The 27,483-nt window shown below is 46.4% G+C and overlaps 1 protein-coding gene across 1 annotated transcript; it reads right to left on the bottom strand.

Moving 5' to 3' along the window:
- Positions 1-14: 14 nt before the first annotated feature.
- LOC125746320 (leucine-rich repeat transmembrane neuronal protein 4-like) lies at positions 15-25,852 on the bottom strand. Its single transcript, XM_049020194.1, has 3 exons — positions 25,292-25,852; positions 13,059-14,656; positions 15-288 (listed from the first exon to the last, which is right to left on the bottom strand). Exons 1-3 carry the CDS (start codon positions 25,293-25,295, stop codon positions 223-225), a joined length of 1,668 nt encoding a protein of 555 aa, XP_048876151.1. The 5' UTR covers positions 25,296-25,852; the 3' UTR covers positions 15-222.
- Between the last annotated feature and the right edge of the window lie 1,631 nt (positions 25,853-27,483).

Below are 27,483 nucleotides of genomic sequence, written 5' to 3'. Positions count from 1 at the left end.
TAACAAAAAAAAAAAAAAAAAAAACATCTATAGAAGTTTAAACATTATAAATAAAATATTTTGCCATTTATGAACAGAGAGCCTCTGCGAATGAGGTCCTGGCTTGGGCTGGAGCATCCGGACGGGAGAATGTCTCCTACAAGAAGGAGCCCGTTCTGTCCCAGAGCAGAGAATGCTGGGAGTCGTAGGCATGCGAGGAGTCACATGACTGTCCAGCGGTCTTCAGTGTATTGTTGGCATTCCACCTGGCCAAGCCCCCGGTAACGGTCTGGGACATGTGTATTCATTCTGTGGGACAAGCATTAGGAGAAGGTTAGCACCACAAGTTAATTTAAGCTGATTACACATTACTTATCAGTAATACATATAGAATACTATATGTCACGCATCAGAATGATGCGGAGTATATCTGAGTGTGGCTGTCACGTGTCCATGTGAGTCCATCTTCAGACCCTCACCACCGTCTTTCACGCTTGGCACATTTTCCATCTGACTCAGTTTAATAGTCATTGTCTCTTTGTGACCTTGCATGCTTACTACTTTGTTTCACTAATTAAAGCAAATGAGAATCAGCCAGTGAATACTGATGCATATTCCTGCCTCTCAGTTTACCTTCGCTGGCGTTTCACAGGAAGCATGTCTGTTAAAAGATCATTAAACAATGCTGCACAATGTGACCTTGGCAATATTAAGTTGGTGGGTGTCTGATGGTGTTAGTGTCCTGCTCGGGACACCAAGCCCAAGCAGCCTTCAGTGTGTGCACCCCCCCCCCAATAATTTCATTGCTGGGTTCCACTTTCATCTGCAGATCTCTATTTCTATGCTCTTTTCATTCAGAATACTGACAACACAAAACACAATAGACACCAATATGCTCAGTAGCATGAATGACAGGGACACTGACACTGACACCAACAGGGGCATGACAGGGACACTGACACCAACAAGGACATGACAGGGACACTGACAGTGACACCAACATGGAGATGACAGGGACACTGACAGTGACACTGACACCAACAAGGACATGACAGGGACACTGACAGTGACACCAACATGGAGATGACAGGGACACTGACAGTGACACTGACACCAACATGGACATGACAGTGACACCAACATGGACATGACAGCGGCACTGACAGTGACACTGACACCAACAGGGACATGACAGGGACACTGACATTGACACCAACAAGGACATGACAGACACTGACAGTGACACCAACATGGACATGACAGGGACACTGACAGTGACACTGACACCAACAGGGACATGACAAGGACACTGACAGTGACACCAACATGGACATGACAGGGACACTGACAGTGACACCAACAGGGACATGACAGGGACACTGACAGTGACACCAACATGGACATGACAGGGACACTGAAAGCAAAACCAGCTCGGACATGACAGGGACACTGACCCCAACATGGACATGACAAGGACATTGACAGCGACACCAGCATGACCAGGGCATGGACACAAGAGGGACACTGACATTGACACTGACACCAACAGGGACATGACAGGGACACTGACACCAACAGGGACATAACAGGGACATTGACAGTGACACCAAGTTGGACATGACAGGGACACTGACCCCAACATAGACATGACAAGGACATTGACAGTGACACCAACATGACCAGGACATGGAAACAAGAGGGACACCGACAGTGACACTGACACCAACAAGGACATGACAGAGACACTGACAGTGACACCAACATGGACATGACAGGGACACTGACAGTGACACTGACACCAACAGGGACATGACAGGGACACTGACAGTGACACCAACATGGACATGACAGGGACACTGACAGTGACATGGACGCAGACGGTGCAGAAGCTGTCACATGACAGCACAGCGCACCTGCAGCAGCACTCACAGCTGCACAGTCTGTAATTAACTCGAGTTTGAGGGGAGCACAGCGCGGCTTTTTAACACGACTTTTTGACCTATTTGACATGCTTTTGAGAGCACTAAGCATCAAGGCTTTCTGCATTCATTGTGTGCTCCTGTTTTTAATTCTGCCGATGAAACATCTGGGTTATGATTTAATGATTTTCAACAGTTTTGTTCATCCCCATAATATGGTGGAAAATCTCTCCACATTTAAAACACGTTTGAAATGGGGATTAAATCACTTTTGAGAAAAAGAGGGACACACAAAATAATCAGATCACTGGGATCAGGGGCTATAGCTGCACATCACCTATTGTCCTGCAGAATAAACTATGAACCCCCCCCCCCCCCCCACACACACACACACACACAAACACTAGCATAGCATAAGGCTTCCTTTACAGTAGGTATGCAAGCTTCCACTTAATCCTTAAAAACTCATTACTTCTTGCTTGCTTTAAGGAAGTTGTGGCCGTGCAGATCTGGAAATGTACACATGACAGAAACTCAGGGCTGTGCTCTCTGCCCAGTGACGGACGACGTGACTCATCCTGTGATACACATAGGGCTGAAACAAGAACCTTCAGCACTCCCAAATAAAATGCAAAAGCACCTTCCTGTGTCCTCAGACACGAATCTCAAACAGAGAGACCACAGAATGTACACCTCCATGATGACGCGATGGGCGACTATATGCGTGGAGTGGAGACACCAGGATGACTAACGGTACAGCTCTGGGTGACAGGACCGTCGTGTATTGATTGTTCAGAGTACGGCTGGTGTTGAGGACATGGGTGTTCGGAACCTTTTGACCTGTCAATGCAGTCATGCTGGAAAACCAGAACACCCAGGGGAGACTAGTGAAGGAATGCCATCTGCCTGCTCGACTTAACAGCAGCTAATAACAATGGTCATGATGATAGCGTAGCATGCGAGACAGTGATGCTCAGTGATAATCAGCAGGCCACATTCTCATCCTCCATGTAATAGATGCTAACGGTTCTCTGGTGGAATGGAGGATGCTTCATTTAAAGAGTCCATTCTTTGATGGCTTGTGTCCAGAAACGTCATGTGTGACGGACATGTTTACCTGCACATTTCCAAAGAAACAAGAGGGAAAATTTTTCACACACTTTTGTATTCATATCTTTGTGGGGATTATTTCTATGGGAAAAACCTAAACCTAATGAAAATTAACTGCTGAACCTCTATAACCCCATGTGCGGGTCTAGGACCTATGACAACAAGGCAGGGAACAATAAGGATGGGGGCCAACCCATTGCAGGGCACACTCACACACCATTCACACCTATGGGCAACTTGATAGCTCCAATCCGCTTTAGCATGTTTTTGGACAGGGAGGGGACCAGATTATCCAGGGGAAGCCGCATGATGACGTGGGGAGATGTAGCAGGGGCTCAAACCCTGGTACCAGAGGTGTGAGGCAACAGTGCTAACCACGGATTTTTATCACATTAGCCTAACCCACACACACGCACGCACACACGCACGCACGCACGCACACACACACACAGGGGCGCCTTTCTTAAAGCCTGTTCATGTCATCTCCTTGAAAGCCCGTAAAGCTTGTTAATCCAGTTATAACAATCAGCAGAGAGCTCTTTCCCTGGGAAACACTCCTTCTTAATGCAGGTCAGAATTTCCCTCATCCTTCTACCTCATGATGCTATGGGCTGTTATTGGAGCCATAGGTAGTGGTCATGGCTCCTGGCATCACTTTGATTGTACAGGGACACAAACGCTCTGCTGATCTGAGATCAGCCTTTTTTCGTCTGATAACGTAGGACAAACAGGGACCCAAAGGGTTCACCTTCAGAGCATCAGCTGATCTGAGATCAGCCTTCTCGGCATATACTGCGGTGCCCTGGTGCCCTGCTGCTGCGAGGCCCTCTGCCTGCCACTTTCCATTCCCCTTTCTCCAGCTCAGCCAATTCGTCCCGATAATCAGCCTAATTAACGAGATAAGATGCAGCAGGTTCCCCAGGCTCGCAGGTCTGCCCGTCTCAGAGAACACCTTTTAATGAGTGCATGACTTACACAAAACACCAGGTGAGGTGATTTAGACTCCCATTAATTACCTTGATAAAGTAATTAAGACGTGAGGCAGCGGAGGGGCCCCTAGCTCGGGGCCCCTGAGGGGCCATGCCAGTTCTTAGCAAAACCCTAATGACAATGAATCATGGTGACGAAGAATCAAAAGCTGCTATATTTTGGAAACACTTCCATGGTTTTAATTATTTGCTAAAGCCCCATTATTCTTATGAGCAAAACTGGTCTGGTAGCGATTCTGATAGCCCCATTATATAACCATGTGCTATAGCCCCATTATATAACCATGTGCTATAGCCCCATTATATAACTATGTGCTATAGCCCCATTATATAACCATGTGCTATAGCCCCATTATATAACTATGTGCTATAGCCCCATTATATAACCATGTGCTATAGCCCCATTATTCTTATGAGCAAAACTGGTCTGGTAGCGATTCTGATAGCCCCATTATATAACCATGTGATATAGCCCCATTATATAACCATGTGCTATAGCCCCATTATATAACCATGTGCTATAGCCTCATTATATAACTATGTGCTATAGCCCCATTATATAACCATGTGCTATAGCCCCATTATTCTTATGAGCAAAACTGGTCTGGTAGCGATTCTGATAGCCCCATTATATAACCATGTGCAATAGCCCCATCATATAACCATGTGCTATAGCCCCATCATATAACCATGTGCTATAGCCCCATCATATAACCATGTGCTATAGCCCCATCATATAACCATGTGCTATAGCCCCATCATATAACCATGTGCTATAGCCCCATTATATAATCATGTGCTAAAGCCCCATCATATAACCATGTGCTATAGCCCCATCATATAACCATGTGCTAAAGCCCCATACAAAGCCTGACGTCCTGCTGGAGAGCGACGGCGGCCATTCCGGTTCCTGACGAACGGTACTACAGCCGAGCACACAGGAAGGAACCCATGAGACACAGGGAGAACATGCAAGCTGCACACACACACACACACACACACACACACACATACGGGCAGGGCAGGCGGCAAACCCATGAGCCTGGAGCTCTGAAGCCACCGCACTGCCATCTTACTGAATGTTGTTATATTTAGATTGCTGTCAGTGGTAACTGGCAATTTACAGTTTTAAGACTAGTAATACAAAGGCTTGGAACATTTTATACACAATGGGCCAATCTGAAGACAGAAGTCGTTCACGGCCGTGTAACCTACAGGAGGCCTGGGGGCCGTATTGGGCCTGTTGGCTGTATCGGCCCAGGTGGCCGTATTGGGCCTGTTGGCTGTATCGGCCCAGGTGGCCGTATTGGGCCTGTTTGCTGTATCGGCCCAGGTGGCCGTATTGGGCCTGTTTGCTGTATCGGCCCAGGTGGCCGTATTGGACCTGTTGGCTGTATCGGCCCAGGTGGCCGTATTGGGCCTGTTTGCTGTATCGGCCCAGGTGGCCGTATTGGACCTGTTGGTTGTATCGGCCCAGGTGGCCGTATTGGACCTGTTGGCTGTATCGGCCCAGGTGGCCGTATTGGACCTGTTGGTTGTATCGGCCCAGGTGGCCGTATTGGGCCTGTTGGCTGTATCGGCCCAGGTGGCCGTATTGGGCCTGTTGGCTGTATCGGCCCAGGTGGCTGTATTGGGCCATTTTAAACATGTAACGGCCAATGTTTGCCCTTGTGTCTCGTGATGCCTGTGTTCCCCTCAGCCATTTCTCGGTGTTTCTGAGGTTCTGCACTTTCCGTCTTTCAGGCTCTTTACAGTGCTGTAAGTAACCCATGCAATTAGAGCACTGCCTCTGTGAAAAGGGGCCACAAACATAAAGCAAACCAAGTACAGTGATCAGATATCTGGCAGTTACGTGAGGTTTGGTATTTTATTTGTTCAGCTTAGTGTCATTGGCCATGATGGACATAGCACTGCGATAAACATCCAGCACACTCAGAGTACCGGCTCTGGCCAGCGACCCAATTACATGGATGGTGACAAGCAAGCACCATTGAGTGGGATTGGCGTTAGCTGTGTGCTGAACGAGCCAAATTGACGGTCCCGGTGATGTGTTTCACTCTGTAATCCCAGATCTCAGTAAAGCGGTGATGAGATGCAGACACAACAGAGTGCTGCACTGCAGCTCATTACCGTAATGCTGACAGTGCTAAATGCTACTCTGGAAGTGTTTAACCAGACAGCGACCACACACAGCATGAAGCACAAGCCATATTAGCCACATGCTAACAGAGTCTCTTAACTCCTGGCTGTAATCTGTGAAATTAGCCATATGCTAACAGACTGTCCTGACTCCTGGCTATTCTCTAGGACATTAGCTACATGCTAATAGACGGCGTTGACTATTAGCTATTCTCAGTGTCATTAGCCACATGCTAACAAAATTCCCTGACTCCTGGCTGTTATCTATGACATTAACCACATGCTAGGGTTACCACACGTACGAGTTTTACTACCCACATGCTCTTTTTGGGTCCCTGTCCGGGCCCTTTTTCAAAAATCAGCGATTTGTCCTGCTTTTGTGCTGCAACTCCTATGACACAGTGTTTCGCGTTACAGTGGAGAACCAAATGAAGGAAAAAGTGCCAATTTTCAATACATGATAGCCACTCAGTATCATCACACAGCGTTTGCTAGGCTCGTACACATGTTTACGGTGTCACGCTGCTCACAAGTGATGTACATTTACAGAAACCATTGGGACTTAATTTTTGTTTTCATGTGAACAGTGAATTAATTCATTTGCTTGAAGTATAAAAACTTTAGCTTAGTGTTTTGTAATTTTTGTTGATAAAGACTTGAATACACATATTTTGTGTCTATTGTGTGTGCACTGTAGAATGACAGTTAACTATAAGGTTACCATACTTCCGGGTTCCCCGGACATGAATTTTTGTTTTACAGGGGTGGTTAGAGAAGGCTCATTAATATTCATAAGAGAAGCGCTACCTGATTGGCCAGTGAATGTAATAACCCATTAATATTCTGATTCCCGGACACATCCTCTTTTTTGTCTCACTAAATATGGCAATCCTACTGCATGGTAACGGACTGCCCTGACTCCTACTGCATGGTAACGGACTGCCCTGACTCCTACTGCATGGTAACGGACTGCCCTGACTCCTACTGCATGGTGACGGACTGCCCTGACTCCTACTGCATGGTGACGGACTGCCCTGACTCCTACTGCATGGTGACGGACTGCCCTGACTCCTACTGCATGGTAACGGACTGCCCTGACTCCTACTGCATGGTAACGGACTGCCCTGACTCCTACTGCATGGTGACGGACTGCCCTGACTCCTACTGCATGGTGACGGACTGCCCTGACTCCTACTGCATGGTGACGGACTGCCCTGACTCCTACTGCATGGTGACGGACTGCCCTGACTCCTACTGCATGGTGAAGGACTGCCCTGACTCCTGGCTGTTCTCTATGACATTAGCTGCAACAGACAATTCCGGTCAGGCAGGCCCACCTTATAAACCTGCCGTTGAATGTATACTTGACACTGCTCTAACTCTGCTCTCTACTTGTCACCATCCATTGTCATTAAGTTAAGCATTTCTTGCATTTCAAACGGCCCCATTTCAGCAACGATCAGACCGTTACAGGTGCACTGATGTGGACGTTTTGATCGATACAGATAAGTGATATATTTTTGTCTAACACTGTCGATATTGATACCGATTAGCAGAATGACATTACATCATTTTTTTTTATTCTGTAGGTATAGAAAATGGATGGATGGAAAACAAAAGATTGATCTGTGGGTTAGAATTTATAATGAATGATAAACACTTCACAGGCTGGAACTTTGACGCATCTCCTGAAGAAATCGCTCCCTCCTCTCTGGAACATGCCTGATTGTCCAATGCAATCACCATTATTTCAGTAGTAATCTTTAGCTCTGGTTCTGCTAACCTTAAATATTTTATGTTATATATTATATAATTTTTTAAAATATTAAATATTGGATTTGTTACAAATATCAGCCTATCAGCCAATATGTTAACCAATATTATATGTGTCTTTGCCTAATGTTTGTTCCATATTCATAGACAATATGTAATTCAGTAATAATAACTCTCTATGTCTTTTGGTTCTGTAATAGAACCCCTTTAGTTCATCATAAAGCTGCATGTGGATTGTCACTCCTTCCCTGCTGACCATTGTGACAAGAATAATAAAGAGAGACATATATTACTCAAGAATCATGACAGAAAATCACAATCTCTATTCTGAACGAAAAAAAATTAATTGTGATTCATATTCCACACAGAATCGTGCAGCCCTGTCTGATTTACAGACTTTTTAATAGTGAGTTATCATTAGAGAGTCGTAGAGAGAGTTCTCTGCAGTCATTCAGTTCTAGGGCTTGTTAGACGGCAGCACACTGCCTGGAACGGAAGCATTGGCCAATCACTTACATCACATCAGGCCCGCTGCCTGTCAGCCAGTTGGCCCCAGTGCCTGGAGCAAACAGAGTCTCTAAACTTCATTTAAAGTCTGCTAGGTGTTTGAAGCCCACAGTATTTAAAGATACCAAACAAGAGAGAAAGGCAAACAAACAGCTGAAGACAGCGAGCACATGGAGACCTGACTCTCCCATGTGAGTAGAAAAGGGTACAGGCGAGTTGGGGGGGGCGCAGGATGCTGTGGAGCATGGGGGCGTTAAAGGGCTCTCTTTGAACGTCTGTCAGCAACCGGAACAGTGATGCTTCTTACAGAGCGGCTAATATGCTAATTAAAAATGCTAATGCAGCTTTTAAAATGATCTTTAATGTATTGCAAAATGTACGTAACTGAGTATCAAAATACATTAATGAGATCGGGCCAGAATGAGCATGTGAGAGCTCCGAACAAACGCCACGTCACGATTCAGCACTGGTCTGGTAGCGATCGGGGGCTGCCTGCAGTGTCGCTGGGCTCAGCCAATGCTTCCATCCCTCTGCCATGGTCATGTCACTCCTTGGTGTCTGCTCCAGCCCTGCCGAAAATAATCACCCTTGCTCACTCACTCACATGCTTGCTTGCCTCGGGGGCCATGAGATAAGGGCACCACAAGTTTGGCATTTCCGTGGAAACCAGCGAAAGGGCAGAGGGTCCGGATGCTGGAGGCTGTGGAATCCAGCCGTCGTCAGCTTTCTTACCTACTGAAGTTCTACATCTACACCCAGCCGGTCCATGTTAATCTGATTGTTGTTAATTACAGTAGATCATGGTTAATGGATTTCCTGGTAAGAGCGCCACCTGCTGGTGCTTCACGCATCACTTCACCAAGATGGGGGGCACCTTCTCAAAGCTAGCCAACCAAACTCTTAGTGGACCTACTGATCAGACTGGATGACTGCAAGGCATCTAACTGGAACTGGAATAACATTAAAAATGTACACTTCCCTTTGGCTGCCCAGCTGGCATTACACGCACATTTACATATAAACACAGAGGAGCAGTTCAGGTTAAATGCTCCTATAGACGGACCCTCCTCAGGTCTTTGCCATATTGTCATGGTTATCATTACATCCCAGCTCTTTCCTGAATACTTGGCTTACTTATGAATCCTGAGTAATTCTCATCTCATTCCTCTGTGTTATCATTAAATATCAGCCCATGTCTGATTAAAACCATGATACTGTACTACTTAGCCCACAAAATTCCCCATACTGCCTCCTTGTGGCCTAGAGATGCTAGTGAAGCAACGAGTCATCAGCAGGGCAGCATTACTCACCAGCTCGCAGAGCCCCTGTGTGACTGTACTGCTTATGAATAAACGGTATCTCATTGTTCTCTATTTAAGGAGCAGGAGGGGGCACCTCGCTAGACACACCCCCCAAGTGGAAAATGAGTAGCCTCAGTGCTGACAGCCCAGGACAACTGCAGGACCAGCCATGCAGGTAGAGCCCAACCTCAGGATAATTACCAACAGTTACTGTGAATGTATTTGTTGAAATGCAATTTTAATTCTGCCTTTGAGATTAGTTACCCCTTAAAGCTGCAGCTGCAGCCACACTCCAGCTGGACCAAGCACCCCTCCCCATGATACAACCCAACATCAACCTCACAGCAACCCAACATCAACCCGACAGCAGCCCAACACCAACCCAACAGCAGCCCAACATCAACTCGACAGCAGCCCAACATCAACTCGACAGCAGCCCAACACCAACCCAACAGCAGCCCAACAACCCGACAGCAGCCCAACACCAACCCGACAGCAGCCCAACATCAACCCGACAGCAGCCCAACATCAACCCGACAGCAGCCCAACATCAACCCGACAGCAGCCCAACATCAACCCGACAGCAGCCCAACACCAACCCGACAGCAGCCCAACATCAACCCGACAGCAGCCCAACACCAACCCGACAGCAGCCCAACACCAACCCGACAGCAGCCCAACATCAACTCGACAGCAGCCCAACACCAACCCGACAGCAGCCCAACATCAACCCGACAGCAGCCCAACACCAACCCGACAGCAGCCCAACATCAACCCGACAGCAGCCCAACACCAACCCGACAGCAGCCCAACATCAACCCTACAGCAACCCAAAACCACCCTACAGCAACCCAACATCAACCCGACAGCAGCCCAACCCTACTGAAACCCAATACCAACCCTACATTAACCAAACATAAACCCTACAACAACCCAGTATCATCCCTACATGCCAGTCTTGCATGGCTTATACATTCCTGAGCAGAGTTGAATGTCTCTCACGCTTGCAATCCCCCTGATTTCCTCATCTTTAAAGGACTGTTACGAAGACTGTGTGCAATGACTTCTCATCAAATGTGGCAGAGATTCAACATGGCTGGCAAGAGAGCCTCTGAGGAATGGGAGGGATGCTCTTCCTTTTACTGCTGATTTAGTCATGTGTGCACCTGGCAGATTTCCTGTCTGATCAGTGCCCGGCTTCTGGATCGAGCCACCATAGGAGCCCTGATGAGATGGCGCCGGACTGCCCTCCCTCAGGCTTCCGCAGAGAAACCAAGCTTGATGTGTTCCCGGCCCCGAGGCGAGCTGTTATTTTAGGCAGGGCGAGAGCAGGCCCTGGCGAGCGGAGTGGCCGTGGAAGTGGGAGGACCCCTGACAGTGGGCGGCCGTATGGCCCTCAGGCCTCTTCAGGGAATTGTCACTGAGAGACAAGTCATTTTAATGAATGGCTTTAAGGATGAACGCGGTTTTACTAATTGACCCAAATCCAACTTTTTAAAATAAGTAAAAAAGAATAATAAAGTAATCAAAAAATTGCAGAGCTGATGTAAATTTTCCATTATGGCGGTGGTACACGCTTCTTGACCGGCATGCGGTGCATGACCGAAATGCATAACAGTGCTTCGTATCTCAGAGGCAGCACTCCCATTCTGGGCTGAATTAATCAACAACAAGTGCATCTTGGGCAGCCTCAGCATACACACTCATATTCTATTTAATCAGTCGATACGCTGCTCATTTCATTAGTTCTTATACTTCGTTCCTTCCTTATTCCATTAACCCATCAAGCTTCCAGGCTTTTCCGCATCACTTCCAGCAATTCAGGGAAACGCTGAAACATAATCCCATCCTGAAACCTTCACAGGTGTCAGATCCTGTGTGGACCATTTCTGTCTGGACGTAATGGTTCACCAGGAAAAGTGTTAAAGAAAGAACCTTTACAACATAACTGCTCCCTAGATTTACTCTCAGGCAGACAATTCCTGCCAGGCAGTAAAGTCTGTCTCCGTAGTCCTCTGAAAGCTCTCTAAAATGTCTCCATCGTGTGCTATATTAGGTGCTATCAAAGGCTACAAACTAGGGTAATATCTCCAATACTTTGAGATTTTCGTGATTTTAGGGTGGCGGGTTGTGGGGGTCCTGCCACCTGGGGGCAGTACAGTGCAATGAGACAACAGGGACCAAAATGACGGAGTGAAAAAAAAAACGTATAATGTGGACAAAAAACAGGATCTAAAGCCCTTTTTATAAAGCACACATACCAAACTAAACACTACGCTCCAAAAACTGAGGTCAGCTGGGTGGCATTAAATGAAGCTGGTAGACACAGGACTAGGATGAAGAAATTACGCAGTGTGTGTATTTTGGTGCACAGTCTAGTCTTCTTATAACATCCTTCACTTGTTTAATTGGAATATAAAAAAATATACATAAATCATGACACATCAACCCAAATTAGCCATCTAAATGAATAAATGTGACTGTAAATGATCAATTTCCTTCTCTCAGCGGTTCTTTCTCTGTATCTGCTACAGACACCTTCTAAAACATCCTTTGAAAGCCAGTCAAACTGTTTTTTCGAGATTTAATATAAGACACATTGTATTACAGCCCACTCACAAAAGATTAATGTAAGATACAAAATCCACACATCTGAAATGTCTGTAAATTTCTCTGAATCTCTCCTATGTTGTGTGTGTGTGTGTGTGTGGATGCCAGTCCATCACAGGGCAGGGGACACCCTGGATGTGACGCCAGTCTGTCACAGGGCAGGGAAAAATTGGACAGGATGCCAGTCCATCAGATAAAGATGCCTTTATTATTAATGTATAATCCACTGAAATTTCATCGCAAGGCAGATGCGCTCTTACACTCTCTCAGTGTTGGAGATTCCCTTGGGAAACCCTTGTGACATGGGGTGAACAAACAAACCTCACACGCACTTTGTGCAGATGGGTTTTCACTTCCCAAACCTGAGGGCACCACATACCAGACTTTCAGTTTAATCGCCATATATTGGCAGATACACACTGCAACATAGTCTCAGCACCTCCTGCCAAAAACACCATTCCTGCCGTTCTGATTTGTGAATGGTGGATGCAGCTCATTTCCGAGTGTGCCTGAGCCCGTGCGGCAACCAACAAATAATAACAATAACTAAGATACTGTTCTGAGATTCTACAAGCAATGACACTTGTCCTACTGAGTGGTCAGGTCAAGCCCTGCAAAGGATTATGGGAAATAAGAGAAAAACCACTGGTGCCTCATCACTTTTCCTTATATCATATTTCTAATGAGCCAATGACCTTTGGCTTCAGCAGCTGGAAAGTGTCCTTTCTTACCTCACATTCCCTGGAACCGGAGATGGTGCACGTACAGGCCGCGGCCCCGTTAACAAGCACATCTAAGGCCTCAGGGTGCGAGGGGTCATAGGTCATGTAGTATTCCTGGAGCTGGGAGCCGAGGTCCTGTTCTGGCTCACGGGCCTTTTTCCGCCGCTTATGACCCAGCGGGTGCTGCTGCAGTTGCCTTGCGGATCTCGGGTAGCGCTTCCACGTCACATAGATGACTAGCAGGATGAAGCACACGGATAGGAAGAGGGCCACACCGCCCACTACCACCTTGTGCAGGGACATGTGCTCCAACTGGGGAATGGCTGTGAAGGAGCGGCCATCTGCGGATGCTGGCGTCGCGGCTGCGGGCTTCCTGGGACCTCCTTCAACCGGGCCGGGAAGTGTGACATGGGGTAGCAGCCAGGGTCTAAGAGATGGGGATGGGGCCCAGGCAATGGGAGGGGGAGGTGCGGCACTTGTATCGAGTTCATCTAGTGAGTACGTTGGCAAAGGAAAAGTCGGTTCTTCTGTAGGAGCCTCTTCGCATTCCGTGAAGTTCCTCATGGCCTCCATGACCTTTTCCCCTTGGAGAAACTTGGGACTGCTGCATATCATCGTTGTGTCCTTAGTACCCCTGAAGTTCCGCAGCCAGGCCACTAGGGGGCAAAGGCCAGGACCACAGTCCCACACGTTGCCAGCCAGGCTTATGGCGGTCAGGGAGATCCAGGCATCCACGGTGTCGCGGGACACGTTGCTGAGCTTGTTAGATTCCAGATTAAGAATCTGCAGGTTGGGCAGGCACTGAAAAACAGCTGGGTCCAGAGTCTGGATCTCATTCCCTGAGAGGTCCAGCTTCTGCAGAGTGTGCCAGGTCCAGGGTAAGCCTTGACTAACAACTCGAATGCGGTTCCACTGCAGGTAGAGTGCCCGCAGGTTCAGAAGCCGTGGAAAGAGGAAAAAGTTGATCCTGGAAAATTGGTTGTGTTCCAGATGCAGCTCGGCCAGCTTGAGGAGCCCCAGGAAGGTGGTGCGTGTGAGGACGCGAAGACGGTTGTAGCCCAGGTCCAAGAACTCCAGACTACGGCACTCCAGGAATGCGCGGATGGGGATACCTGTGAGGCTGTTGGAGCGCAGGTGCAGGATCTGTAACTTGCGTAGCCCCTGGAACTGGCCTGGCTGCAGCTCCTGCAGCTTGTTGTAGGACAGATCCAGGTTGCGCAGGTTGGGCACGGCCTGGAAGGTGTCGTTGTGCAGCTGTGCAATCTTGTTGGAGCTCAGGATGAGCTCCTTGAGGCGCCGCACGCCCTGGAAGGCGCGGCCGTCCACAATTTCAATTTCATTATGGTCCAAGTAGAGCCAGAGGAGCTGATTGAGGTGGGAAAACTGGAACGGTTGGAGGGCTAACATTTTGTTGTAACGCAGCGACAGGCCTTGGCAGCCAACTGAGATGTTCTCTGGCATGTCCAAAAGTGCTGCAGATTCGCAGTAGACAATCTTCCCCTCACAGCGGCAGGTCATCGGGCAAGCCTTCTCTCCCTGGCCCAGGAGAACAAGTGTGGTGGTTTGGAGAAGGAAGTACAGGAGGCTCCAGCCCCCAGGCAAGGACCCTGTAATAAGAAGAAAGAGAGTGTAAATGTATAGCTGCAGGTAAAATCAGCAATACAACGTGTACCTCACATTCCCAGCAGTGTATTAAACTGACTCATGCCCCTGGTGGTGTATTGAAATGACTCACGTTCCTGGTGTTGTGTTAAACGGACTCATGTTCCTGGTGGTGCATTACACTGATAAATGTTCCTGGTTCTGCATTACACTGATAATGTTCCTGGTGTTGCATTACACTGATAAATGTTCCTGGTTCTGCATTACACTGATGCATACTCCTGGTTCTGCATTACACTGATAAATGTTCCTGGTGGTGTATTACACTGATAATGTTCCTGGTTCTGCATTACACTGATAAATGTTCCTGGTTCTGCATTACACTGACAAATGTTCCTGGTTCTGCATTACACTGATAAATGTTCCTGGTGGTGCATTACACTGATAAATGTTCCTGGTGGTGCATTACACTGATGCATACTCCTGGTTCTGCATTACACTGATAAATGTTCCTGGTTCTGCATTACACTGATAAATGTTCCTGGTTCTGCATTACACTGATAAATGTTCCTGGTTCTGCATTACACTGATAAATGTTCCTGGTGGTGCATTACACTGATAAATGTTCCTGGTGGTGCATTACACTGATGCATACTCCTGGTTCTGCATTACACTGATAAATGTTCCTGGTTCTGCATTACACTGATAAATGTTTCTGGTGGTGCATTACACTGATGCATACTCCTGGTGGTGCATTACACTGATGCATACTCCTGGTTCTGCATTACACTGATGCATACTCCTGGTTCTGCATTACACTGATGCATACTCCTGGTTCTGCATTACACTGATAAATGTTCCTGGTGGTGCATTACACTGATGCATACTCCTGGTTCTGCATTACACTGATGCATACTCCAGGTTCTGCATTACACTGATTCACGTTCCTGGTGATGTATTGCCTCATTTGAAGTTTTTTGCTGCATAATAGGTATTTTCAGGTCTTTTTATTTGTTGGGGAGTTGCCAGTAGATGTAGAGAATGATTATCAAAGGTGCCACAGAATGGAATGAGCACTTTTGCTCTGGGTGCTGTCTGTTCACATTCCTCTGTTGAAAACAGAAATTGATGGACCATGTTTCCTCACCTTCATCCCAACATTTTCAAAATTTCATTATCCTCCTCCTTTATTAACACGTGTTTTTTTCCTATTATGAGAAAATCACAATGCAGACTTATCAGCGGCCTCAGTCAGACATTGTGAGCCAAATGGAGAAATGGTGCGCAGGTGTCTAAATTTAAAGAGGTGTAATTTAGTGGTGAGATTTTGTCTGGGTCCAATTGAGCAAGCCGGTGTTGGCCCCCGCTGCTGGCCCACGTACGGCTGTGTCAGGATGAAATGGGAATCAATCGGAGGTTTCAGCAAGGATCACTGACTTAATTTCATCCTGCCATTATCAATTATCAGCCGCACAATGAGCACAAAGACCTGCATTCAAAGACGAGCAGACGGTGGAAGTCTGGCTACTGCATGAGGCTCCCCATGCGACTGTGCCGTCGCAGGCTGCACACCCCCTCATATGGAGGGGGCTCACGCGGGCCACGCCTCTGCCTACAGCCCCCCCTCGGCAGGTATGCAAATCTCCAGCACGAGATGTACAGAAGCAGGTACAGGAGGCACCAAACTTTCATGAAACTTCCAAATGGTCCAGAGCCCAGAGGCTTAGGTTTTGTAGGGCAGTATTACAGTACATTATGTGTGACACCATCTTTGGTGGCACGGAGTGATGGGAGGTAAAAGTGAACAAGAAAATCAATTAAACCTAAACCTGTGCTATGTGAAGACCATAGGAAGCCAAAAATGGGGTGATTATAGAGCTGCAGGGTGACATCAGCATTTCTGCCCAGGCCAGTGGGGGAGGAGCCGGGACAGAAAGCACATCCTACCTCACGAGGTGAGGAACTTGGCTACAATGACATGAGTAGCATCGTCTGGGCAGGAGACAGAGGCAAGTGGGACAAACAATCATTAGGTGCTTCAGTCTATTGCTTCAATTACTCCCACTTCTAATTTAACGGAGCTGAACATCAGGGCGATGGCAGTGGCTCGGCTACAGTGAGCCTGTCCCTGCCGTCACCCAAACCAAACACTGGGCTCATCCTTCATTTTGATTCATCTTTCTAAATGCTCACTTCCATTCTTTTTCCTTCACATTAAATGTTATTAAATTAAAGTATTGCCAAAAGCAGGCTGAATGCCAGCAATTATCATGCGCAATATTTGAAAGCTCCTAGCAAAAGGTGAAAATAAACAGCTTCGAAGAGAAACCCACCCTGGAAATTACCAGTGCTGTCATACAACAGAAAACACTCCATGATCAGTCCCTAAACAATCCACAGACTATCCAATGACACCTTCACACATTAACCCTAACATACTTTGCACACTGTCCAGTGCACCATTCTCACACTAACCCTAAAGCACTGAACACAGTATCCCTAACACAGTTCTCACACTGACCCTACCATAGTCCACACACTGGGAGCACTGTTCCTAACAAGCTCCACACACTGTCCAGTGAACCATTCACACTGAGCCTAACACATTCCACACACTGTCCAGTGAACCATTCACACTGACCCTAACACATTCCACACACTGACGCTACCATAGTCCACATGGCCCACGCACTGTCGCTAAGTTTCTACACACTGTCCAGTGAACCATCCTCTCTGACCCAAACACATTCCGCACACTGTCCAGTGAACCATTCATGCTGACCCTAACACACTCCACACACTGTCCAGTGAACCATTCTCACTGACCCTAACACACTCCAAACACTGTCAAGTGACCCATTCACACAGTGATCTTAAAAACCGATTAATACTTTTGAGTCAAATCAATGCCGTAAGTACGACATAGCCATGGATGCTACGCCAAGGCGCACGCCGTAGCATGATGTCCACCTCCTCAGACATGCAACCACATGTTGTGCGACACAGACCACAAGAACTGAGACCGGTCCGCTTGGTAGTATTCGTTTTTTTATGTGATCGAAAAAAGTGTACATCCCTCGTGTACTTATCTCGCTGATTGAAACTGAAGCGCTATTTATATCTAGCATTAAATAACCCACCCTAGGTACCGTAGCAACACTCAGGATGACAGCACCAATTTCACTTACAGTACCTCCATTAAATGTATTCGTACTTTACAAGGCTAAAAAAGTAGTATAGACACTAACTTTAGAAGATGCATAAAAAGTGAGTGGCTCGAAATTAGTCTACATGATGTTTGGAGAAGCAAAAATGTAACCAGGACTTGATAAACATCCATCCATTTTCCAAACTGCTTATCCTACTGGGTTGCGGGGGGTCCGGAGCCTATCCCAGAAGCAATGGGCACGAGGCAGGGAACAACCCAGGATGGGGGGCCAGCTCATCGCAGGGCACACGCACACACCATTCATTCTCACATGCACACCTATAGGAAATTTGGAAACTCCAATTAGCCTCAGAATGTTTTTGGACTGTGGGGGGAAACCAGAGTACCCGGAGGAAACCCCACGATGACATGGGGAGAACATGCAAACTCCACACAGTGGCCCAGGCGGAGACTCGAACCCGGGTCCCAGAGGTGTGAGGCAACAGTGCTAACCACTGCACCACCATGCCGCCCCCCTTGATAAACATATACTTTTAAATTTCTTTTTCAATTGCTTGATTCGGCAATTAAACACAACCTCTCCCCCAGTTATGATGATGTTACGTTCCGACAAACCTATTGTAAGGCGAAAATGCATTTGATACATCACACCTAACCTAAGAAACATCATAGCCTAGCATATAGCCTACCTTAAAGATCCTTAGAATATTTACATTAGCCTACAGTTGGGCAAAATCATTAACACAAAGCCTAATTTATATTAAAAAAGTGTCGAATATCTCATGTCATTAAGTGAATAATTTACTGAAAGTGAAAACCATTTACCCATCGTAAAGTCAAAATATCGTAACATGGAGCATCGTAATCCGGGGAGCGTCTATACCGCAGAGTGGGAAGACGATAAATGCAATGTCCAAATCTGCGCATCACCTAGCATTTTAGTGGTGTGATTGCAGAGCGATACAAACACACACCTGCACAAGCATGAATGCCCGCGATGCTGTAGGCCACAGTATAGGCTCACTGCACAAGTATAATTCAGGTTTTACATAATCCACACATTAAACCTAACACGCTTTGCACACTGTCTAGTGAATGATTCGCACGGTGACCATAACACACGCCATGCACACTCCAGTGAATCGGTCACACACTCCCCCAATGCAGTTCGGCACACCAAGCCTTTGTCGCGTTTACAGATCAAGCTCTTTGGAAGCCTATCTGATCGCGACCTTTACACCAACAGGCGTAACTCTCTTTATGCGTGGCACCACCCCTCACAAGGGCATTACACGGACATTTGTTTGTTAATGTGTGAATATATTTTCATTAAGAGACAAAGCAGCAGCATTTGCAAAAACAACGAAAGTAATTTTATAATTTATGTTCGCAAATGACTGATGTTCCTACACTTTTGGGTGTTGATGATTTATCATGTGCAGCATAACTAACAGATAATTATTTTTCATCGTGACACCCATTCATTCGTGATCTATCTCTGCCCCCCACACCTTTCAATCGCGTCTTCCACACTGCGGCGCGCTGCCTTTTGATAGCCGATAGAGCTGAAATTAAACTTCTTGAAGTAGTTTTTTTCTTTTTTATAAACAACTAAAAAGTCAAATGGTGCTAGCGGTTACATCACTTTTTATGCCACCGATTTCATTTTTAAAAAGCTAGTGGAACTCTCCTGCAAGGTTAATGCGCTACGCAGAGCGCGAAGAGGTACATAATTATACTCCGAAAGCGCGCCGTTATCCAGGAGTTTCTGCTAAGTAAAAAGAAAATAAGTAAGCCTGCATAAATTTAGTATTATTTAACTGTTTGAAGGCACTCGTCCATGCCCTGTTGTACGTCAGAGTAAAGCCAGCCTTATCACCGGCGGGAGCAAGGTGCCCTCCCAGGGTCCCGGGACGGAGCTCAAACCTGGGTTAGGAAAGTGGAGGGGAAGGGGGTTACGGACTAAAACCAAACGATGAAAGATGACATTTAAAACCAATGCAGACGACAATCGGCGATCGTCAAGTGAAACGGCGGCTCAAGCCGGCTGGGGTGCCGGGAGGACGTGTCTGCACACTTGCTATTTTTCTCTGATCATTGCTCTTTCCTACACACGAGGACAAAGCCAGGTATGCACTTTCGTAAGATTTAGTAATATTAATCATTTAGGCTTCACTTTCATGGCATCATGCAAACGAATGAAATGAAACGACTTAATTTCCAAACAGTCAGCTTTTTCAGCGACGGGCAAAAAGGAAAAAAGCCCAATTTAAAGCAGCTTGTCATTAACACAGACACGTTTAATTTAATCAGCAACCGATTTGAAACGGAAAAGACGCTATTTTGTGAAACAGTCTGATTCATTGGGCCAGCACTATTTCCTGAACTCAAGATGTTAATTGTGGCTTTCAGTTTTAAATGTACGGTCTAGAAAACGTATAGCTCCCCAAAGCAATCATGGGGGGGGGGGGGGAGATATTCATTGACATTAAGCAATATGCAAATATGCATATTTGCTAAAAATATATAAGGCATTTAGCCTGTATAATAGGATGATTCAGTTAGTGGGCGCACATGTGCACACACACGTGCCTATATTTATTTTTACTGGATTATATTTGAAGGGAGGGGTTTCGGGATGGTGTAGGTTGACATAAAGGGCTTTTCTGTATTTCTGAGTAGAACAACTTTGGTTTTTGTAGACTCAATATCCTTCATCAAGAACACCATTGTCCAGCAAATAGTCAGGACAACTACCACACGGTGACCGGAAGTGTTACTTACACTGTCATTGGACCATCAGAGGTAAGGTGGATGCAGGGACGTGCAGCTCTGTGGGACTGGACTCTCTGCCTGTGATCAGAAGGTTGCCAGTTCAAATCCTGTGACTGGCAGAGTGATCATATCACTGTTGGGCCCTTCAGCAAGGCCCTTACCCCATCTGCTTCAGATGTGCTGGATAAATGGCTAACCGTAACCCTAAGCAGCTTGACTCTCACCTGTGTGTACCTCACACGGGAGATGCAGATCATATATGCAAAGGCTGGAATTCTGTGAGAGCTTCTCGCTGAACAATGACAAGGGCTTTCTGCTGGGTTATATTGCTACGAGCTTAATGCGTCACACTGGCCTCGGAGTCTTCGCATCGTGATCAGTGACTCGTACAGCTTACATTGTCACCGTGTATCCACTTGTACTTTTGGTGCCCCTGGGAGGGGCCTTACAAGCCAGCTTTACCATTACACCCCATGCTAGTGTGAGATGGAGGCTAAAGAGGCCTCCATTTACTGGTGATTCCCCCAACTCCTCACCAGCACAAGCAGTGCGTAAAGGACAAGTTTCATTGCTGCGAATATCATCTACCTCCATAACTGAGGATGGAGTGTTTGATGATGATGATACAATCACACTTCTTCATCAGACCTGGCTCACAGTTCCCCTTTAAGACTTGTGGATTCAAATTATTCTTTTCATACATAAAACTGTCCGATATGAGCATATTAGTGAAGCTGAACTGCAATTTAAAAATGTGAGATTAGCCGGTCACGGGGACCACTATATTGAAATGAGGTGCTTTTTGTGCACTTAAAACCTATTACTTTAAATCCTGCAGTTTTTAAATCAAAATGGCCTAAAATGTCACTCCAGAGGAGCTAAGAAGAAAGAAGTGTTAGCATCTCCCATCTGTGCTGCATTAACTAAAAATGTGTGATTGTGATGACAGAGGCTACCTCTAAGAGACCGATGATTATCAGGGCTCTGTGAGGACAGAGGATGTCTCTGAGATGCCTGTGATTATCAGGGCTCTGTGAGGACAGAGACTGCCTCTGAGAGACCGATGATTATCAGGGCTCTGTGAGGACAGAGACTGTCTCTGAGATGCCTGTGATTATCAGGGCTCTGTGAGGACAGAGGATGTCTCTGAGATGCCTGTGATTATCAGGGCTCTGTGAGGACAGAGACTGCCTCTGAGATGCCTGTGATTATCAGGGCTCTGTGAGGACAGAGACTGCCTCTGAGATGCCTGTGATTATCAGGGCTCTGTGAGGACAGAGACTGCCTCTGAGATGCCTGTGATTATCAGGGCTCTGTGAGGACAGAGGATGTCTCTGAGATGCCTGTGATTATCAGGGCTCTGTGAGGACAGAGACTGCCTCTGAGATGCCTGTGATTATCAGGGCTCTGTGAGGACAGAGGATGTCTCTGAGAGACCGATGACTATCAGGGCTCTGTGAGGACAGAGGATGTCTCTGAGAGACCGATGATTATCAGGGCTCTGTGAGGACAGAGACTGCCTCTGAGATGCCTGTGATTATCAGGGCTCTGTGAGGACAGAGGATGTCTCTGAGATGCCTGTGATTATCAGGGCTCTGTGAGGACAGAGACTGCCTCTGAGATGCCTGTGATTATCAGGGCTCTGTGAGGACAGAGGATGTCTCTGAGAGACCTGTGATTATCAGGGCTCTGTGAGGACAGAGACTGCCTCTGAGATGCCTGTGATTATCAGGGCTCTGTGAGGACAGAGGATGTCTCTGAGAGACCGATGACTATTAGAGCTCTGTGAGAACAGAGACTGCCTCTGAGATGCCTGTGATTATCAGGGCTCTGTGAGGACAGAGACTGCCTCTGAGATGCTTGTGATTATCAGGGCTCTGTGAGGACAGAGAATGTCTCTGAGAGACCTGTGATTATCAGGGCTCTGTGAGGACAGTGGCTGCCTCTGAGATGCCTGTGATTATCAGGGCTCTGCACTGTCATAATAAAGTGTTCCAATTTCTGCCTTTGCTTGTCACTGGGGCTGTACCCTAGCTATAGGTAAATGTACCCTTTAGTCTGATTTAAGGTACACCCACAAGGTACAAACAACATTAATGGTACAAAAATGTTCCTCATAGTCCATTTCTTAAAAGGTACATTTACCTACAGCTATCTTACAGTTGGCAGACCCTTGGGGGTACAGCTCCAGTGACAAGCAAAGGTACAGATTGATACTCTTTTTATCTGCCAGTGCGAGGACAGAGGCTGGTGAAGGGATCCCTCAGTACAGTGATCTCCTCCAGCTTCCTCTGCCTGAATCATGAATCCTGTAGGTTATGGGGACTAAATTTCCTGTCAGCAAGAATCTGCTGGCGTAAATGTATGACAGTATAAAATACTGCATGTACACAGAAAACTGGCTACTCTTGGTCATCATCCTGCTGATAATAATGACAACTGAAATGCAGACACCACAGGCTGTTTACGCACAAATAGATTATTCACAAAACAAAATATCCAATTAAAATGATGTCATCTGGTTAGGTTATCATAAATGTATCTTTTTATTTACCTCTTGTTGGACAGAGAGTACCAGGGGTAGTACTGTAGTTCAGAGTACAGATTTACAGTCTGGAAGAGGTGGGATGTTGTGTGCTTGACCGAAGAGCCAGGTTTACAGTTATTCTGGTTTGCATGAATGATGCTAAGTATGGTTTCCGTGAAGCGGCATTTCTCTGCTATACGTGGATAGGCTGCTTGCCAGACAACTGCGTCATGTGATATTCTGAGTGAACAGAGGGCGAAAAAAATAAACGCATATGTGAGAATACAAACTGGTACCTATGTGGGAAAGTGGCGGAACTGCGGAGGAGCAGCACGTTTACGAGGTGTCGGAGAGCTACAGAGGACCTACCCAGAGAAACCATTGAATCACAAATGCATTTCTGAAGCTTCAGCCATCAGCCGTTTGGCTGAGGAGAAGGACCAGTGTCTGCCAAGGGCTACGGGCAGTGCCTGCTGCCAGGCTTTAGTCCACATATGTCAGAAATACACCGTTTGCTACATGAATTCTGCGCTATATGGGTTTCAAGGGTCAAACATAAGCCCCACTGAATATTCCCGCTAGTCCATTTTGCTTCACGCTTTACCGCTCAGCTGAGCGCTTAACTCAGATCCTTGGCATGGTGATGTAAAATCCATTTCCAAGCAGCGCTGGAAATGCATCCACTCTGTCACCAATCCGCCAGCTTGCCGTGCCTACATTCATGGTGGAGCGTTCACCGTCATCCTGCACAGTGAACACGAAGTACCGCAGTGTGCATCAAGTATTTCGCCATTTCTGGGGCATTGCCATATAAAACCTTCACACAGTACACAACGTATATTTTCAAGTAGTGCAAGTAAGCCTCCTTTCAGAAAGCAAACTTTTCGAAGTGAAACAAACATTTAAAGTAAAGTAATTTTAGTTACCGGATTCTAGCCCCGAAGACAAACTCACCGCATTTACGCTCATTTGAGACGTTAATAAATGTCCAGATGCACCGTTATCTGGGACCTGGAGGATATTACGATGCTTCTGGGAGCTGGGTAACACTGTGATGTCTCTAATAGTTCCATTAGAACTTTTTTCCCTTGAACATTAATATGATTTCATATCAGCGGGGTTTTCGTGTTCATTCACTTGCTTATTTCGATCAATATACCATAAAACCTCCATTGATGTACCTCTGAATAATTAAGCAGGTGGTTTAGTTGATCCTCCAGGAAATACAAGGTTATTTTCACTAGCGCACTTCAAGCAACGTGACACGCCGCCCCAGGATAAAACATGGATGCGTTAATAATTTCACGCTGGCCGCGAATTAACATCACCGATCAATCGCGTTAATATGCTGTCCATCACTAACGAACTCCGGCCCGTTTCGGGGGCTTGATCGGGCTCCTCGAACAGCTCTGGTCTTATATAACTACTGTAAGTTGTCAGTGGAAACGGGCTGTGAATAATGGGCTTGGCTGCGAGCCGGAGCCCGAGCCGGAGCCGAAGCCGGCCAAGTTACAAACCGGTAAACAGGAGCGCTGCAATCTGTCATCGCTTTTGTTCAATCTTGACAGAGACGGCAATGTCCGCCTATGTTGGGGATGTAAAAAGAATGGGATTGCATAAGATTTACTAATCCTCCCAATGCTCACTGCCTACGGCTCTGTCTTATTGGGAATGAGTTGAATGTTAATTTGTTTATCCCAGTATAAACCAGAATAACGACCTTCTTCAGAATAAAAAAGGCAGTTGCAAACTTCGAAGTTGAATTTTAACCATTGCAATAATCTTTCCAAATGCATCAAAATATGAATTACGCAGACGAACTAACAGGAAAGAACCACAATATTTAAGTTCCGCTGGCGCGAATACATATTGAAATAATTAATGCAATCCACTGTAAGTCCCTGAAACAGAGGCACTTGCAGATCAGTGACCGTAATGAGGTTTTGGAGTGTTTCGGTGCATCCATTCATCCTCAGCATCTGAGTGAAAAATACGACGCACACTCAATTCCGATAATAAAAGGCAACTTTGTTTCTCTCTTTTTGGACATTTGCGCGTAAGCAACGGACAGCTGGTCTCTACGACGTGAAACCAGTTGCGCTGCTCATGCCCCGCACGAGTGATCTGTCGCTGGTTTTGAGCCAAGCGCGCCGGGTTGCGATCACTCACCCATGTCCGCCTCCTAGGTCCGTGTGCTTTGCGGTCGCCTTGCGGTTGCGGTCTCCCAAAGTGCGCGGCTTGGTGAGAAGCGTGGACGGAGCCACCTGTCCTTGCCGGTGTCCAGGGGGACACGGAGGCTGCGAGGCGCTCCCGCGCAAGCGGGGCTCAGGCTTCTCCCATCCGTGCCTCTTAAAACTGCCGTAAGAAAATGCACAGCTTGCCAGGTAAATCTCGGAGCGCTTCGGTGTGGGAAGGAATCCGGAGTCGCTACTGATTTAAACGATCCGTATGCATAAAGATGAGCAAGCTGAGCGATCAAGGAGTTGAGAAAGCAGGCAGGGTCAGCAGATGAATGCTGGCCGTTTGTGCGCGCCGCTCCGGTGCGGGGGAGCCGGGCGTCATGCTGCAGCCGGGCTGCGTGTGCGACGGCTCCGTGTTAAGGAGCGGGACCCCCTGTGCTCCGCGGCCGGCCGGACGGACAGTGACAGGCAGGAGCTAGTCAGCAAGTGGTTAAACGGCGAGACGTAACCAGGGTGCTGATGCACTTGTGTTAGACGCGCTCTGGTGGAAATGGTGACACGTCCCGGAATAGGGAGAGACCGTGATTAAAGAATTTATACACCCCCGATATACATTTTACAAAGTACCGTAACCGCTAATTGGGATCTGCCCATTGGTGACACATTTGTAACAGTAATAGGAAAAGTACTATATTACTACATTAATCAGGAAAATACTATATATATATATATATATATATATATATATATATATCCACGATGTGATTAATTAAAAAGCTGTTATTTTGACATTGTAGGGACAATTTTCGGTCCCCCGAGAGGAAATGGGAACATCCAATTTCATGAAATCAATGGATGGTCCCCACAAAAGATATAGTCACCCAGTCAGTATGTGTGTGTGTCTTTTTGCTGCTATACGCAAACGAATTTCCCCCTGTGGTCAACGAAATATATCTTATCTCTCAATGTATATGTATAACGGATTAAGTTTGGGCCAGTTAAATATGCTGTTTTGACGTTCTACACATTTACATGTGTTTTGTTTTTAAATTGCCCGGGGTGAGAGTTATGGTTTTGGCCTTATCTTACGCAAGCTCACGCGTGGTGTGGGGGTTAGACACACTGGAGGGTGTTAAGGTGACACACACATTGGAGCATGTTACGTTATAGTCATACACTGGTAGACTGGTTCTCTGAACAGAGCTGTCACAGCCGTGAATCGTCTGTTCCTTGTCAGGTGGGAGAGGAGTGCCTGACAGCTCCCTCATTACAGCTTAGTGGGTTTAGCAAGCAGCGCTATAGTTTTATATATATGTAAGTGTGTGTGTCTGTCTGTCTGGGCGGGCCTGTTTATATATGTTGTAATACAAACCTGTTATTTTGACCTTATGAGAACACTTGTTTTGTCCCCAGAAGGGGAAATTGATTTTTTTTTAATATGTTAATGAAATAAATAAATAAAAAAACTAAAAATACCAAACGTCTTACATTTTATTTGGTTGCTTATGGTTGACAGTCCATTGCTCCTTGACAATCATCCGTTTGTAATGTGCCATTTGCTCAGTTGTAAGCTGCTTTGGACAAAAGCGGCCGTTAAATAAAATAAGTGCTATGTACTACAATACGTATATGGTGTTGTGTTATATCAAAATAAAATGAAAAGCAATAGAATCAAGTCAAAAAAAAGAAAAAGAAAATAAATGCAAAAATAAATAAATGCTTTTAATAAGTTAAAGAGCTTTCTGTTGCATAACAGGTCCATGCTCTTTAATTAAGTGAATTACTTAAGTGAATCAGTGTCTCACAATTGCCTCACCTTAACTAAAGGAGAAACACATTTGTAGTGAATTATCTGATGTTGGTCGCTGACCCCGGGTGGGTTAAGGGACCATATATTTGGCATTTTCGCTATCAGCACTTTCCCAAAAGGACTTACCACTTAATGGGTGCCACTTCACACATTAGCGCCTCATTCAGCCTAATTAATCAAGGGTTTGTTTGGAAGCAAGACCTGGATAGTCGTCCCCCCCCGGAGGGTGGGGGCCACGATTGAGACGTGGCTGCAATGACATGGGGCTTGAGTGATCACTGGGGAGACGAAATCGAACCAAGGCAACAGTGTGATTTTAATTATTTATGACAGTGCCACTGTAATCATATGGCTATTATGGAAGGCCAGAC

The sequence above is a fragment of the Brienomyrus brachyistius genome, chromosome 7, assembly GCF_023856365.1.
Source record: "Brienomyrus brachyistius isolate T26 chromosome 7, BBRACH_0.4, whole genome shotgun sequence".
NCBI lineage: Eukaryota > Metazoa > Chordata > Actinopteri > Osteoglossiformes > Mormyridae > Brienomyrus > Brienomyrus brachyistius.
Note: the sequence above shows the minus strand (reverse complement) of the source record. Positions and strands in the feature narration are given on the sequence as shown.